The sequence below is a fragment of the Vulpes vulpes genome, chromosome 7, assembly GCF_048418805.1.
Source record: "Vulpes vulpes isolate BD-2025 chromosome 7, VulVul3, whole genome shotgun sequence".
NCBI classification, from domain to species: Eukaryota; Metazoa; Chordata; class Mammalia; order Carnivora; family Canidae; genus Vulpes; species Vulpes vulpes.
Window position 1 is genome coordinate 106542163 of NC_132786.1, and position 13686 is coordinate 106555848.

Genomic DNA, 13686 nt, shown 5'->3' on the forward strand with positions numbered 1-13686 from the left:
ATGTGATGATTGGGGCAAAGCATTACAATTTCTAGCCAGTCCAGTCATGATTCTCTGGCAAACTGCACAGTCATGGTTATGATGCATTGGGATAAGAGGTGCTACATAAATGTTAGATATTACATAAATGTCAGGAATGATTATTGTTTGTTAATAGGGGCTAAACTGTTCCTAAGCAAAACTGACTCCCAGCCAACAACAGTGGTAGCAGAGATTCTAACCACCGAATAACCCATGAGCATGGAATATTCGCCTCTGCTTCTAGAAAGAGCTTAGTTGTGATCTGGGGTTGAAAACTGGTCGGGGTGGTCCCAGTGCCACCACTTGCTCAAGTGACTTCAGGCCAGCTCCCCAGCCTCCTGGAATCTGCCTTAATTCATCTGTAAAATGGGGATAGTAATTACACCTGCCCTACTTCTCCTTCCTGTGCTAGGTGGTTGTGAGAATCAAGGGTGTTCACATGGGTGCGATTGCTTTGTGAAGGGTGAGACGCTGCAAGAATGACAGGGGTCATGTAGGATAGGCTGGTATTTAGCCTATGCCTTCCCTTTGAGTCCTACTCACAAGGGGAAATCCGAATGGAAATTAAACTGGGGATAGGGCTGGTGTGTCTGGCCGATGCTGAAAACGCCAGGCTCTTTCTCTCACGGAGCTGTCAGGAAGATACTGCAGACCAGGCTCCCGGATCCTGCATTTTGGCTCTGGCTCTGCCACTTGCCAGCCTGTGAGCTTGGGCGAGTTACAGAGGAGGCTCTGGAAGTGATCGCCAAGGGCCCTTCCGGCTCTGACGCTGAGTCTAAATCAGGCTCATCACTTGGCTCTAGCTGTGATTCACCTTTCGCCTCCTGGAGAAACTCCCCTCCAGCTTCTCAGACGCACGAAGCTGGGGTCGTGGAAAAGGTGGGGGCTGTGTATTCCATGTGAGGGTGCACAGTAGAGAAGTTAGTCCCTTGGAGGTGAGGTGGGGTAGGGGGCGGTGAAAAGGGGGTGCCGAACGTTCTGGCCAGGCAGGATTCAGGGAACACTCTAATGAGGTCACGACTGTCGCAGGCGAAAAGGAGCTGGACATCTGCTGGTGGGGGAAGGGGGGAGCGTCTTGCATTTCTGCTTGCAGAAAGTCTCTGCACCCTTTAGCACCCTCTTAGCCCACTACCCCCTGTCCTCATCCCCACATCTTTCCAACGCAACCAGGCCTTGCTCGTAGGAGAGCCCGTGTCCGTGCCTCCTCCGTGGTCCTGTCTGAAACCGTGAGGATTGTTTCCAAGCTGACTCACACCACTAATGTCAGGGAGCCGGGAGCCGTGTCACACGGCGCTGGGCTCTGCAAGCTGTTGCTTGCGCGGTCGCCGCCGCGGCCGCCGCTCCCCGGCGGGTGCATCAGGGTCCGCTCTTGGGGCGGGGGCGGGGCGGGGCGGGGCGGGGCGGGGCCGGGGCGGAGTCCGCCCCCTCGGCGCGCCGGCCCCGCCCCTCCGTCTCTCCCTCCCCCGCGGACCGCAATGATTTAGAAGTTCAGGAATCCCACGTGACGTCACCGGGGGGGTGATGTAATGCACTCTAAATAGAATGTATTGTAATCTTTGCTCAGTCCAACGTGGTCCCTTCACCCGGGCTCCGCTCTTGCCTTCTCCACACTTGTTTGGTAAGTTCCTAAAAATACGGCTCGGCCACTTCTGGGGCTTTTGCATTTAGCTACTTTTGTTGCACTTGCCGCGGGAGCCATCTCGGGAGCGTACTTGATTTGCAGGGGTTGGTTCTCGGCAGCAGCCGCGAGATTACTTGGTCCAGTGGGCAGGTCACAGGGCAAGGAGTAGGGAAGATGCGATGCATTTTTTTTTTTTTTTTCCTGGAGGGTGATCTGTGTTTGTAAACACTTTGGCGGACCAGAGCGAAGTCCGGCCCTAAATGCTGGTGGACGGTGGAATTCTGCTGTGTCCCGAGGCCACTCCGGAGACCCCCACGCCGTGTCGTGCCGGAGCGCGTCCCGGGGGCCGCCGCGCCGTGCGCCTGGAGGGATGCTAACGTGGAGCGAGCGCCGTGTCCTCCCCGGCGTGGTGCGTGTGTGGGAGCGCGCGTGTGTTTCCCCGGCGCGGGGAACAGTCATGAATCGGGGGTGTGTGTTTGCCTCCAGAGACCTGGCCAGGTGCGGACCCCTCCGGAGGTGCGGCCCAGCGGCGGCAGCGGCGGCAGCGGCGGCGGCAGCGGAGACGGCGAGCCAGGAGCCTCCCCCCGCGTCCCCAACTTCCCGGTGTTGCGGCGGAACCCCCGGAGAAAGTTTGCAAACTTCCAGCGGGCGCGGCGAGGACGCCGGGGTCACCTCGCTCCCCCCCGGTGCCGAGCCTGCTGCTGCCACCTCTCCCGCAGGGCTGCCCGCCGCGGCTGGTGGGCGCGCGCGCCCGGGGAGGGGACGCGGCCCTCGAGGGGCACTCGGCCGTCGCTGCGGGCGCGGAAAGCTCGAGAGCGGCGCGGCTCGGTGCGCTCTCCCTCCTGCGGCCGGTTCTCGCTGGCATCATTACCCCCCCCTCCCCACCCCCCGCCGCTGCCCCCAAATGACAGCTCCCGCCTTGGCCGCGGCAGCGCGGCGGCAGTCCCCGGGACCCCGCGGCGGAGCCCTCCTCCGGCGGCAGATCTCTCCACGCAACCGCCTAAACTTTTCGCGAAGTTCTTAGAGGGGCAAGACGCGCGAAGGAAGGAGCCGAGGACACGTTTTTCTCCCGACGACCGCATCCCGCTGCTCCTTTGCAGTAGAGATGTTTCCGGGGGGAGGGAGTATCCGGTAGAAAAAGCCGCAGGCCCTGTGCACCTCCTCCCCGACTTTGCCTGCACGGGGGCCACCCCCCCACCCACCCCCACCCCCCACTTGATGCTTGTTCGAGGCCAGAAACTGGAGCGGGTTGCTTGTGTGTGGCGTTGTCAGAGAGTCCTCCGGGTGTGTTTGATTTTTATTTTTCCCTCCCTCTCTGACATGTGTCAAGGAATAAAGGCTGGATACAGGTCCATTACGTCATTCTGCAGGCCAGTAAGTGTTTGATTAACAGCTTCAGATACTCAAGAGTTCGGGGGTTTAGAAATGCTGACAAAGCAACTCTGCTTCCCATCCCACCCCCAACATACTGGCACAACAGCCCGTCCCCCGGGCATCTCTATTGCCCTCTCCTCCTGGTACCCCTCCTTCTCGACCCCCTCTCCCGCCCGCACCGTTGTCACTCTGGCCCCGCCTCCGCCTTTTACTGCTTTCCCTGGGGCGATCACTGTCCCTGGAGTGTGGGTAAGAGCTTCTGGGGTCCGAGGGGAGCACGGTACCTGATAGACGCACACACAATCTGCCCTTTTCTATTATTTAAGAAAGGCACCAGCGATCCCTCTTCTGCAGGGCGAAAATGCTCGGTCCTGATAGGAAAGGCGTCTCAGGAAACGTTTAGAGTCGTTATGATGACACTGTGTCCCAGTGGTGACTTAGGAAAGCAACACACCCACTGCAAACAAAGTACTTACTTTTACCTAGCGCCTTCCTCCTAGCCGTTTAGCGGAAGAGGGGGGGAAGACCAAGAAGTGAGGATGCTGACTAAATCCAGTTTAGCCGAAAGAATCAAGATTCAGCGTTGCATTTGCAAAAGCGTGGGGACATGAGTCGTTGAACCCAAAGCACCTTACAATAAATTGGCGAATGTATTTCTTTCTCTTAGCCTTAAGATTCTATATTTAAAGAGGAAGTTGAATACTTTAGTCATAGAACTGAGTCAGAATCTTCGAATCTGGCAGTTGAAGTAAAAACACTGAGTGTGACGTGTTTAAGGGATAAAAGTAAAAAAGAACTCTGAGTGGGGGAGGGTGTGTGTGTGCAGCAGAAATCGAATAAAAAAAAAAGCTACTGACAGTTTTGGATTGAGTGGGGCAGAGGGTTTGGGTGCCCTCTGATTTGAAGTTGACGGAAGCTAAATTAAGGAACATTTATATTCTGAGTATGTGGGAATTTCGTGAAGAACACATGTTTTGTTATAATCAGATCTACTTTCTTCCAAGTGAAACAGCCATGCTGTAGAGTAGGCATTTGTGAAACTTCCGTCTGGGGTCTAATTGACATCCTTCCCCAAGTTTGCAGCAGTATTTATTATTTATTCACATCTAGAGATGAAATAGTATAACCCCTACAGAATGCTTGTGCATCTAAAATGTTAAACTTCTTGTTTGTGATGCAGAGACCTAAGGGAAAAATGGCCCGGGTCACCAGCACTGGAGAGTGTGATTAATGATCAGTGATTTAGTGATCAGTGATTAGTGGTTTTATTCAAACTGTTACCTCTGACCAGAAGCACACATCAGAGGATTAACAGGCTCTTTAGATAAATGCTCATTAGTGGAAGGGGAAAAGCAAAGATAATAGGCATGCACCCAGGGACAACTTTCGAAGAAAATCATTCCCCGTCTTCAGAATAATAAGCTCTATTAACAGAAAGCCCTTTTAATTTAAAACTTGCTTTTATCTTGTAAATCAAAGTTAGATGTAAAAGTTTGTAGTGCCATTATAACCTAAATTTTCCCATATCCACTCGATGTGGATTATCTCAGTAGCGATATTTTTTTTTTATTTAAATAAACAATTGGACCTTCAGAGCAGCTGAACCCTGACAAGTTCTTAACTCCCAGGGTTTGAAGGTGTCCCCCCTTCTAGAATGGTGAGTGCAACTTGCTAGCTAGATGGCGCACTGTTATTTGGTGTCCTGTGCCGTTGTAGTGCAGGAGTCTCAAGGAGCAAGTAGCTGCTTGCGAGGTGTTCTTCCACACTTCCAACAAAGTTGATTCTGTGTAGGGTTGGAGGCTAGACAGTTCTACAAGTTTTTAGTCACATTTTCCATGTCAGTTAAATCTGGGGAGTTCAAGGCTACTGGAAAAATTAGTCTCATTACTAAGAGAAACTTAGCGAACGAGGGAGGAAAGGAGGTACCGGAGTCCAGGAGGTACCTCTGGATTGCAGAAGTGATTGTAAAATACCAGACCTGTTCCTTTTCTTTTTTTTTTAAACTAAAAGCTAGTTTCACAATCTTGTGGTCTGAAATTCTGAGGCAAATACTCAAAGATTTATTTTCTTCCTAATCTTGCTGGTGAAAAAGAAGTTACTAGAAAGAAAGGAAGAAAAAACCTGATTTGGTGACTGCAGGAAGCAACACGTTGCTGATTTTATTCTACAGATAATGGTAAGATGATGTTTCGTATGCTTATGAAGCAGAAAGGAACTTTGCAGTTGGTTAAATGAGGCCGATCTTATATTTTCATAGATGGAATTCAGAAATGGAATTCTTATTTCACACCGAATTTTAATGTTGCCTTTGTCGGTTTCCTGGGACTTGGTGGCATTTTGTGTGGAAGGGGTGTGTGTGTGTGTGTGTGTGTGTGTGTGAATAAGACCATTATTTTCTGGGTAAAATAATGTTCACGGGCATGTGAACTGCAGGAGGGTGGCTATGAAGCATGTTAAGTAATGTGTCAGGTAAGAATTCCTTTTTCCACAGGCCTTCATGAATCACTTTAATAAGTACTTAAGTTTTAATAAGGAAGGCATTTTTAAAAAAGAAAACTAAAAATGAAAATAAAACAACAACAAAAAACATTCTCCACACCCAAACTTAGATGTGTATTCCCCTGAAGTAGGATGCTGTTGATTGAATATCAGCTATTATTTTAGTTTTAATACTTAAAAAGAAAATAATAATAGAACTCACTGGCGCCTTCCTATAAATGTCCTCATTTTCCTTTGCATCATTTTATACAGATCTGTTATTTTAAAATCCTGACTGATGCATAACGATTTGTATTTTTCAACCTTACTGGGGGTAAAACATATTTGCTCTATTGATAATATCTTCAAGCTGTTTTTGAATGTAAATTGCTGATATCCATAAACTGTCAAGAAGTCAGTTGTGACCTTATATCGTTTCTGCATGAGTAGATAGTTTATTAGAACATTCCCACAAAAACATGGACCCATCTCTGTGACATTGCAGCTTTTATTTGAATAGAAGTTTAATTGAATGGTAGTTTGCCAGAGAGACTTTTCCTGTATAGTTTTTCAATTATAGTAGGTCAAAGGTTTTCATACAATTAATTGTCAGTTTCCCACACCTGTGGATTCAAAACCAATCAATCGTGGATTTTCCATGGCTGTTGGTACCGATGTCAAGTTCCTGGTCTTCTGATTTCTTACTATAATTTGCCTTTTAGCAACCATGCATCACTTTCCTATAATATTTCCTCAGCCTTGGAGTTTGTTTCTTATTAAACTGAAAATTGTTTTGTGGGAAGGTGATATTTGCTGTACCCTCAAGATGTGAACTTTGTGTTTATAGTTGGTTTTCTTCCCATTGCGTTGTTAGATTAAAATTGGGGATTTGAGTGGACTTATTATGTTTGTCATATTTTTTCCCCTTCTTCTTCACTTCAAAGCAATGCTGTTAGTCACAAAATTAATGTGATCATGGCTGGTGTTTCCCATCTATACGCTTCTTTTGCTTCTTACAAATTGGATTTCTACAGCAATTTAAGATCTTTTTTTAGAGACAGCTTTCTTGGATGAAGATGGAGCAATGATCTCAGTCAATTCATTATCTTGTCCAGTTTGACTACCAGCTGTATTATGGGAATCTACCAGTACTTTTTATAAATTGTGTTTAAAAATGTATATCTAGTACTATCTCTTTGAATGCTATTTAAGAAAATTATGCAACTGAGATAAGGTAATAAACTAGGGAGCAGTAGCCTTAAACATTGAAGTGTGAGGAAGAAGCACTTTCAGATATGCTAAGCAGACTTAAAGAACCTTTTTGTATTGCTATTTGTAAACTAAATAAGCCATCAATTTTGTGGCATTGCTTTAAATAGAAACTCTGACACTTTAAAAATGACCATCATGTTTAATGTTTTCACTAAAAAGTTCTTATATTTTGCAATTTGGAAAAAAATGAGCAATTAGTGATTTTGAGGATCCATTAGTATTCCATTGTTGGGAATCACAAATCATGGATTTGACATGAGAGAAAGAAGAGAGAGAAGGCTTTTAAAAATTTTCAGGTACTGATAACAGTATGCCAGAGACAAGAGTTAAATTTTTATTGCTTATATTGAGACTCTGGGACTTTCAAACTAAAACTTACATTTTGGATACATTTCAGATGTTACATTGGCATTTTTGTTTCTCTTTCTGTCACTCTGCTGCTCATTTATGTTTTCTGAAAGATGGATCAGAATCAATTTAACACTTTAAAAACACATATTTTAGTTGCTTCCTTCTATTTCCTCAAGGTTTACATTTCTAATCTCTACCCTAAAATTAACAAAGATTGAAAACTATCATGTTGGCGTTTGGCTTGAGCTAATCTTGGAGAGTAAGAATTCCTTCTGGACCAGGGATTTCGATGGCCAAGTTGAAAGGCTTGCTATAGTGTATGCAGAGCCAGAGCTGGGAGGTCTTCTCATTGATAGACCAACCTTGTCACTTTGCAGAGGAGAACCCAAGGCCTGGTTATATCCTGTGGCTCACTGAGGCCCAGAGCTAAAGACTGCCAGACTGAGCCTAAAAGCCACGTCCCTGCCTCCAGGTCAGGTTCTCTTTCCATGAGCCCGGCTGCCATAAATGGTCGTGAATGAAACATAACCCATGGCTTTGGATGCTTTGCTCTTTTCAAACCTTTTGATCACTAACTTTTCGAAGACAGTTCTTATCAGATCTTTTGAATGAATACCCTAACCATAAAAACTGTAATTTCTGTTCTGTTTATTCTGACATATCTGTAATGTTAATTTTTTTCACATTGACTCCCTTATTGGAAAACCATTCTTCTTATTCTTCGCCATTATTATTAGACATGCCTTGTAAAACAGTACTGTCCAGATTTCATTTGAGACTAAACACCAGGCAGGATTAAAGATGTTCTAAACGACTGTTGTAGGATAAGGCAGTAACTTTTGTTACTTCCTTTCTTTTCTTAATCACCTTTGAAGAAGGGATCCGTAAAATTATTTAAAATTAAGATAAATCCTCTTTCTTTTTGTCAGATAGACAAACAAGCACTATTTTCACTCTGGCAGATGTACTTTTGCCCAGAATCTGTCTCTGTAGTATATTATCTTTCCAGGTTGGTATATACGAAAGTGTTTGGAGGCGACTATTACTGTATCAGAAGTGAGTTGAGTCTAGAAGTATGCTGTTTGAGGTTTGACTGGCAAAACTTGACTAATCATAGCTAATAGAAATCATGCATGCAACATAGGGGGCTCCACAGCACCACACATTTGATTTAAGATGACATTTAGGCTATGCTGTATTTAGGATGGGGAACAAGACAATCTCAACAGAAATCTTGAATGCATCTACTGTATGTGTTATTTGGCTTGACCCATAGGTTTCCTTTCCAGCTCTTTGCATGAACACTTTATATCAGAATTCAGGTCTCTTTTATTCTTTTATTACACTGAGGAGCCCCTGTGTTGCATGAATTCCTCAACTACAACACATTTCAGCCAATTTTATGCAATTCTCTCTCTGCTGGCTTCCCAAAGGGGAAAACCACATACAACAAAAAACATCTTTGTTTTTGTTTGAATTAGCTGATTATAAGAAGAAATACATTTTATCTCCATTTGCCAGATCTGGTACGACCCTTTCACTTTATCAAAACAAGATATTCTTCTCTAAGTAAGCGATGATGCTGTTTGACTTCTGAATGATCAGGTTCTAATCATGCACCAGAGGGTGGAAAGCCTTGAGGATAAAATCCATTTCCACCAGGGTGGCTAGGCGTGATGTAGCACGCCGTTAGGAAGAGCCCGATTTGCCTTCCTGCGATGACAGCATTGTCCAGAAAAACACTGCCTTCTGGGAGGAAAGACCATCTTCTCAATTCTCAAGCTCACTGATGGCTGTGTTGAAGATGACTCTCAGAATGCTGAGGGTTTCTGAGGTTATTTATTAAATTATAACATGGTAAAACATCCACAGGCTAGAATTTGACTATCTACATCTTAAAAGCCTTAATGGTCTTCTTCATCCATTCCCTGCATTTTCCTTATGCTAATATTTTTCTAGATTTATTTTTAAGCATCCATTCTGGTTACTCTGCTTTTATGAGTAACCCTAAAATAACAAATCACAAGTGTGTGCGTAACGGGATAGGGGACATTTTTCCATAAGGGAAATAGGTTTTAATATCCAATCTTAGGAGAAGTAATTAGCAAGACAAAAGAGAGAAAGGTTTGAAATCCAATTGATGGCATCACAGGCTCTGCTGTAGCTCTGCCAAACAATGTGGCTTATGGCAACAGGAAAAGACTAAGACTGAAAGGGGGAATCCCTTCAACTCACTATGCTTCTCTGCCTCAGTTTTTTTGTTTGTGATAAAAAGAGTGTTAGTTGTGACCAGCGCTGTTCAACAATGGAAACCATAAATGCAAGTCACCTTTGTAATTATAAATGTTCTAGTAGCCACATTAAAGAGGTAAAAAGAAACAGTTAATTTTAATACCATATTTCATTTAACCCTAAATATCTGAAATAGTATCATTTCAGCATATAATCAATATAAAAATGTTGATGCGATACCTTGTGGGTTTTTTTTTTGTTGTTGTTGGTCCTAAATCTTTGAAATCTGGTATGTATTTTACAGTTATTTCACGTCCAGGTTCAGGCTGGTCACAGTTCAAGTGCTCTATAGCCACACATCAAGTGACCGTGGTGTCAGGCAATGCAAATCTACACTCTGTTTCAATGGTTCTTAGTCATGGCAGCCCAGTAGAACCACCTGTGGAGTTTGTAAAAAGTACTGATACCTACTCCGCATCACCAATTCTGATTTGATTGGTTTAGGGTGGGGGCCTGGGCCTTTGTATTTTTAAAAGCTCCAAAAGTATTTCTAATACATAGCCAGGTTTGAGGACTGAAATTGTAACTGACCTCTGTGGTATCTTCTGCTCCCATATTCTGTGATCTGTTGACAGATAGGGATTGCAGGAAAGCATTCAGAGTTCAAGAGCAAGTGGTTGTCATAGCATGCTGCACACTATAAAATGTATTTAGGAAATGTAATCAATAAAAATTAAAATGCATAGATTGAATGACTAGAAGACAACTCTATGTGCTACGGATGAACTCTGCTTTGTATGAGTTTCAAATATTTTAAATGGTTTTCGATGGTTTGCTTCTCCCAAAATCTTTTTTTATTTTAAAGATTTTATTTATTCATGAGAGACAGAAAGAGGCAGAGACATAGGCAGAGGGAGAAGCAGGCTCCATGCAGGGAGCCTGATGCAGGACGGGATCCCAGGACCCTGGGATCATGATCTGAGCCAAAGGCAGATGCTCAACCCCTGAGCCAACCAGGTGTCCCTGTCTCCAAATCTTTATGTATGGTTTGGTTTGCATGCAGCCTCTTAGAAACCTTCCAGTTTGGAAAAGATGAAGATTGTCACAATTTGGGTATTTTGCTAGTTTATTTCTTTGCCCCGGTACTACTTGTCTTTAGCTCTTTTTGGAGGGAAAAATCTTACTGCATTTAAGACATCTGGCTCCCCTTGTGTTTCTCTCTAAGCTTTTAACAAGCTCTGTGTCATTGCAGAGACCAGACTTGCCCTTGCCCTCTGCTCATGTCAAAATGGTAGTTCCAGCTCCTTGACTTAAAGTGTTTATTCTTTGTTGTCCTTTAAAATGTTAGAAGAATCAGTATTTCTCAGTGCACACCAGAATGTTCTCCTTTAATACATTTTTAACACTGTGCCAGGTTGTGCATTCACTAGTGGGTGCAAAGAACCAAAAATTAAAAATAATGAGTTCCAAACTCTGTACCATCTTCTTTCCAAGTCAACAAGCAGTATTGTTTGTGGAGGGGAGGAGAGACCTCAGGGATGATCCCTTGTGACTTCGTGCTGCTGAAAGCCTCTGCATTCCCGAATTTGTGAGTCATCCCACCCCGAACCTCTCTCCGTCTCCCCTGCATAGTGGTCTGTTTCCAAGTTCATGTCTATGTGGCCATGTGCTTTTTAAACATGACTTACAGCCATTTCTAGGTGCAGAATGGCACATTTCTCTGTATTTTGTGGCGATAATATTTGTGTTTTCTGTCATGCTCTTCACTGGGAAAATTTTAACTTCCATTTATGAGAAGAAACTGAGGGATTGACAAGGCAAAGCATCGTGTTCATTAACTAGAAGGGTGTGAGACAAAGGCTCCCATTTATTAGTGCCTAAAGATAAGCACCACTCTGGGTGGCTTCCAGGTGGGGATTTTCCAGTTGTGTATATGATTGCAATTGTCTTTGAATTCGCAAATAACATTTTTTTTCTAATGCTTTTGCATGCATTATTTGCACTTAAATGATTTCTCTGCTAATAACTCTTGCTACTCAGCTCCAGGCTACATGTACCTGGATTGATTAACAAATACATCTGGGTATACCAGCCTCTTAACGTGGGATCTATTCTTAAAGTTGCATGGAGACATCTGTTAAAAACCTGTGTTTTTAGTGGTATCTAGGGAAACTTTCTCTAAGGCTACTTCATGATTGACTGTTGAGGACTTTGTGGAAAGACAATGAGATTAAAGATGTAAGTGATTCAACTCTTTTAGGGATTGAAAGTAAAGAGTTTTGGGTATTCATTCACTGAGAAAGATAGAGAGCTCCTGAATTATCTTCAGTAGAACATTTTAGCTCTTGTTTTACCAATGTACTGTCTTCACACTTGGCCTGGAGTCATCTGCTTTTGAGTATTTGGTTTTTGTTTTCTTCTAACAATGACTAGGGTTGGGCTTAACTATGAGCAGTTTCTTTCTGCACCTCTAGGTCTTCCATGGATGAGATACAAGCCATGATTAATAATGTAGTCTGTGACCAGTACCAGCGATGGGTTATTTTGGGTCTTTTTCTAAGCATTATACTAAAGTTAAAGCAGTTTCAGTATCCACACATATATGTGGTTATGGTTGTTAAGCTTGTATATAAATAAAAACCTCGGCCAGTGAGGACCAGGATGTTACTGGCATATATATTTGCAAATGTGATTATCATCTTTTTTTAGGATGCTAATGGATAAACTGCCCTTCTTTTGAGCAAATATCTGTTTATCACTTTGATTTAGATACAGATATTGATTAAAAGATATTGTTAGATTAAAAAAATTGAAACTGTATTTAAGACACTCTTCTTTTCTAATGTGGCCTGTTTAAGCACACATTGTTTACAATTTCGTCTTCCAGCTTTGCAAAGCCAGATGACTAATAACCACCATTCTTAGTGCTGTGCTGGTGGACGTCATCAAAGATGATGGTGCACAGTGTTTTGGCACCATGAAGCAGCATGTAATTTGAAATTGTACTTTTTGTTAAATACCCATACTAATCTCCAAATCATTCAAAACATTAAAAAGCAAAACAAAACAAAACAGTGATGTCTGCTTATTGGATGGAGGCAGCATTGGCAAAGATGCACATTTTTTTTTCATGTGCCTTAGAAGCACTCACAAAAACAGGGATAAAAAAATTACATGTAATTATTTGGCATGCCCTTTGGAAGGGACATTTTTAAGATAGATTAACCCTTTAACCCAAAGTTAATTTTTACCCTTTTCAGGAAATGTGCTCCCCACTGCAAGGCACAAAACCCGTAGTATCTTTAAAAGGAAGGTTGTAAATGGGATGCTTTCTCTTTCTTTAATATTTTTTTTAAAAAGATTTTATTTGTTTATTCATGAGAGACACAGAGAAAGAGAGGCAGAGACATAGGCAGAGGAAGAAGCAGGCTCCCTATGGGGAGCCTAATGCTTGGAACCCAAGATCATGACCTGAGCGGAAGGCCGATGCTCAACCACTGAGCCACCCTGGTATCCTTCTTTATTTAACATTTTTTAAAAAAGATTTTATTTATTTAAAAGAGAGAGAGAGAACACAAGCAGGGGGAGAGGCAGAAGGATAGCGGGAGGGAGAAGCAGGCTCCCTACTGAGCAGGAAGCCTGATGCAGGGCTCAATCCCAGGACCCTAGAACCATGACTAGAGGGGAAGGCAGATCGATTAAGCCACCCAGGCGCCCTCTTTATTTAACATCTAGCAGATGTTTTAGGAGGTCTCCTTAGGAAGTTTTATATTTCTTTATATAGTGTTAGTTACTTAATGTTTGTTTAAAAAAAGAGGGGTTTCTGGAGGTGGGTTGCACAACAATGTGACTGTACTTCACACTATTGAACCATGCACTTAAAAATAGTTTACGTGGTTAATTTCATAAATTGTGCATTTTAACACAATTTTTAAAAAAGAGAGGGATAAGGTTTGAATGCAGCCATTCCCCAGATGGAGCCATAGAATGCATAGACCACTTATTCCAACTTAGGTATCTTAGTTGGAAGAGCAAAAGTCTAAAGAGGACTTGTGCATTTCTGGTCAGTGCAGAGAGATGACAGGTGTGTAATGTGATTCTGATGCATAGAGTAATCCAGGGAGGATAACAGCACTAAATGCCTTTTTTTCCTGGAGACTGGCTTGGATCTTGATGGGCTCTGTGTATAGAAAGCTGTATTATTTAATTTGAAAAACACACCATTTGGCATTATTGGAACATGTCTGTTTGAATCGACTTGATTGCCTTTCTCAGTGTAAGGGTATGCTCAACTGATATGCTTAGATGAGAAAAGATAGACCTCTAGTTCCTGTAAG

The 13686-nt window shown here is 43.3% G+C and overlaps 1 protein-coding gene across 4 annotated transcripts in view; it reads left to right on the top strand.

Annotated features, from left to right (window-relative positions):
* The first annotated feature begins 1471 nt into the window (after positions 1–1471).
* The window catches only part of CREB5 (cAMP responsive element binding protein 5), a 405112-nt gene continuing 392897 nt past the window's right edge, over positions 1472–13686 (top strand). For 2 of the 4 annotated variants that reach the window (XM_072764623.1, XM_072764624.1), the window contains exon 1: positions 1472–1639. Coding sequence is in view for 2 of the 4 variants with exons in the window: in XM_072764621.1 (XP_072620722.1) it covers positions 5190–5192 (3 nt within the window). In the remaining 2 variants the exon portion in view is untranslated. Of the gene's footprint in view, positions 1640–4722; positions 5193–13686 lie in introns of those variants that run through there. The other 2 variants (XM_072764621.1, XM_072764622.1) reach the window with 2 other exon arrangements.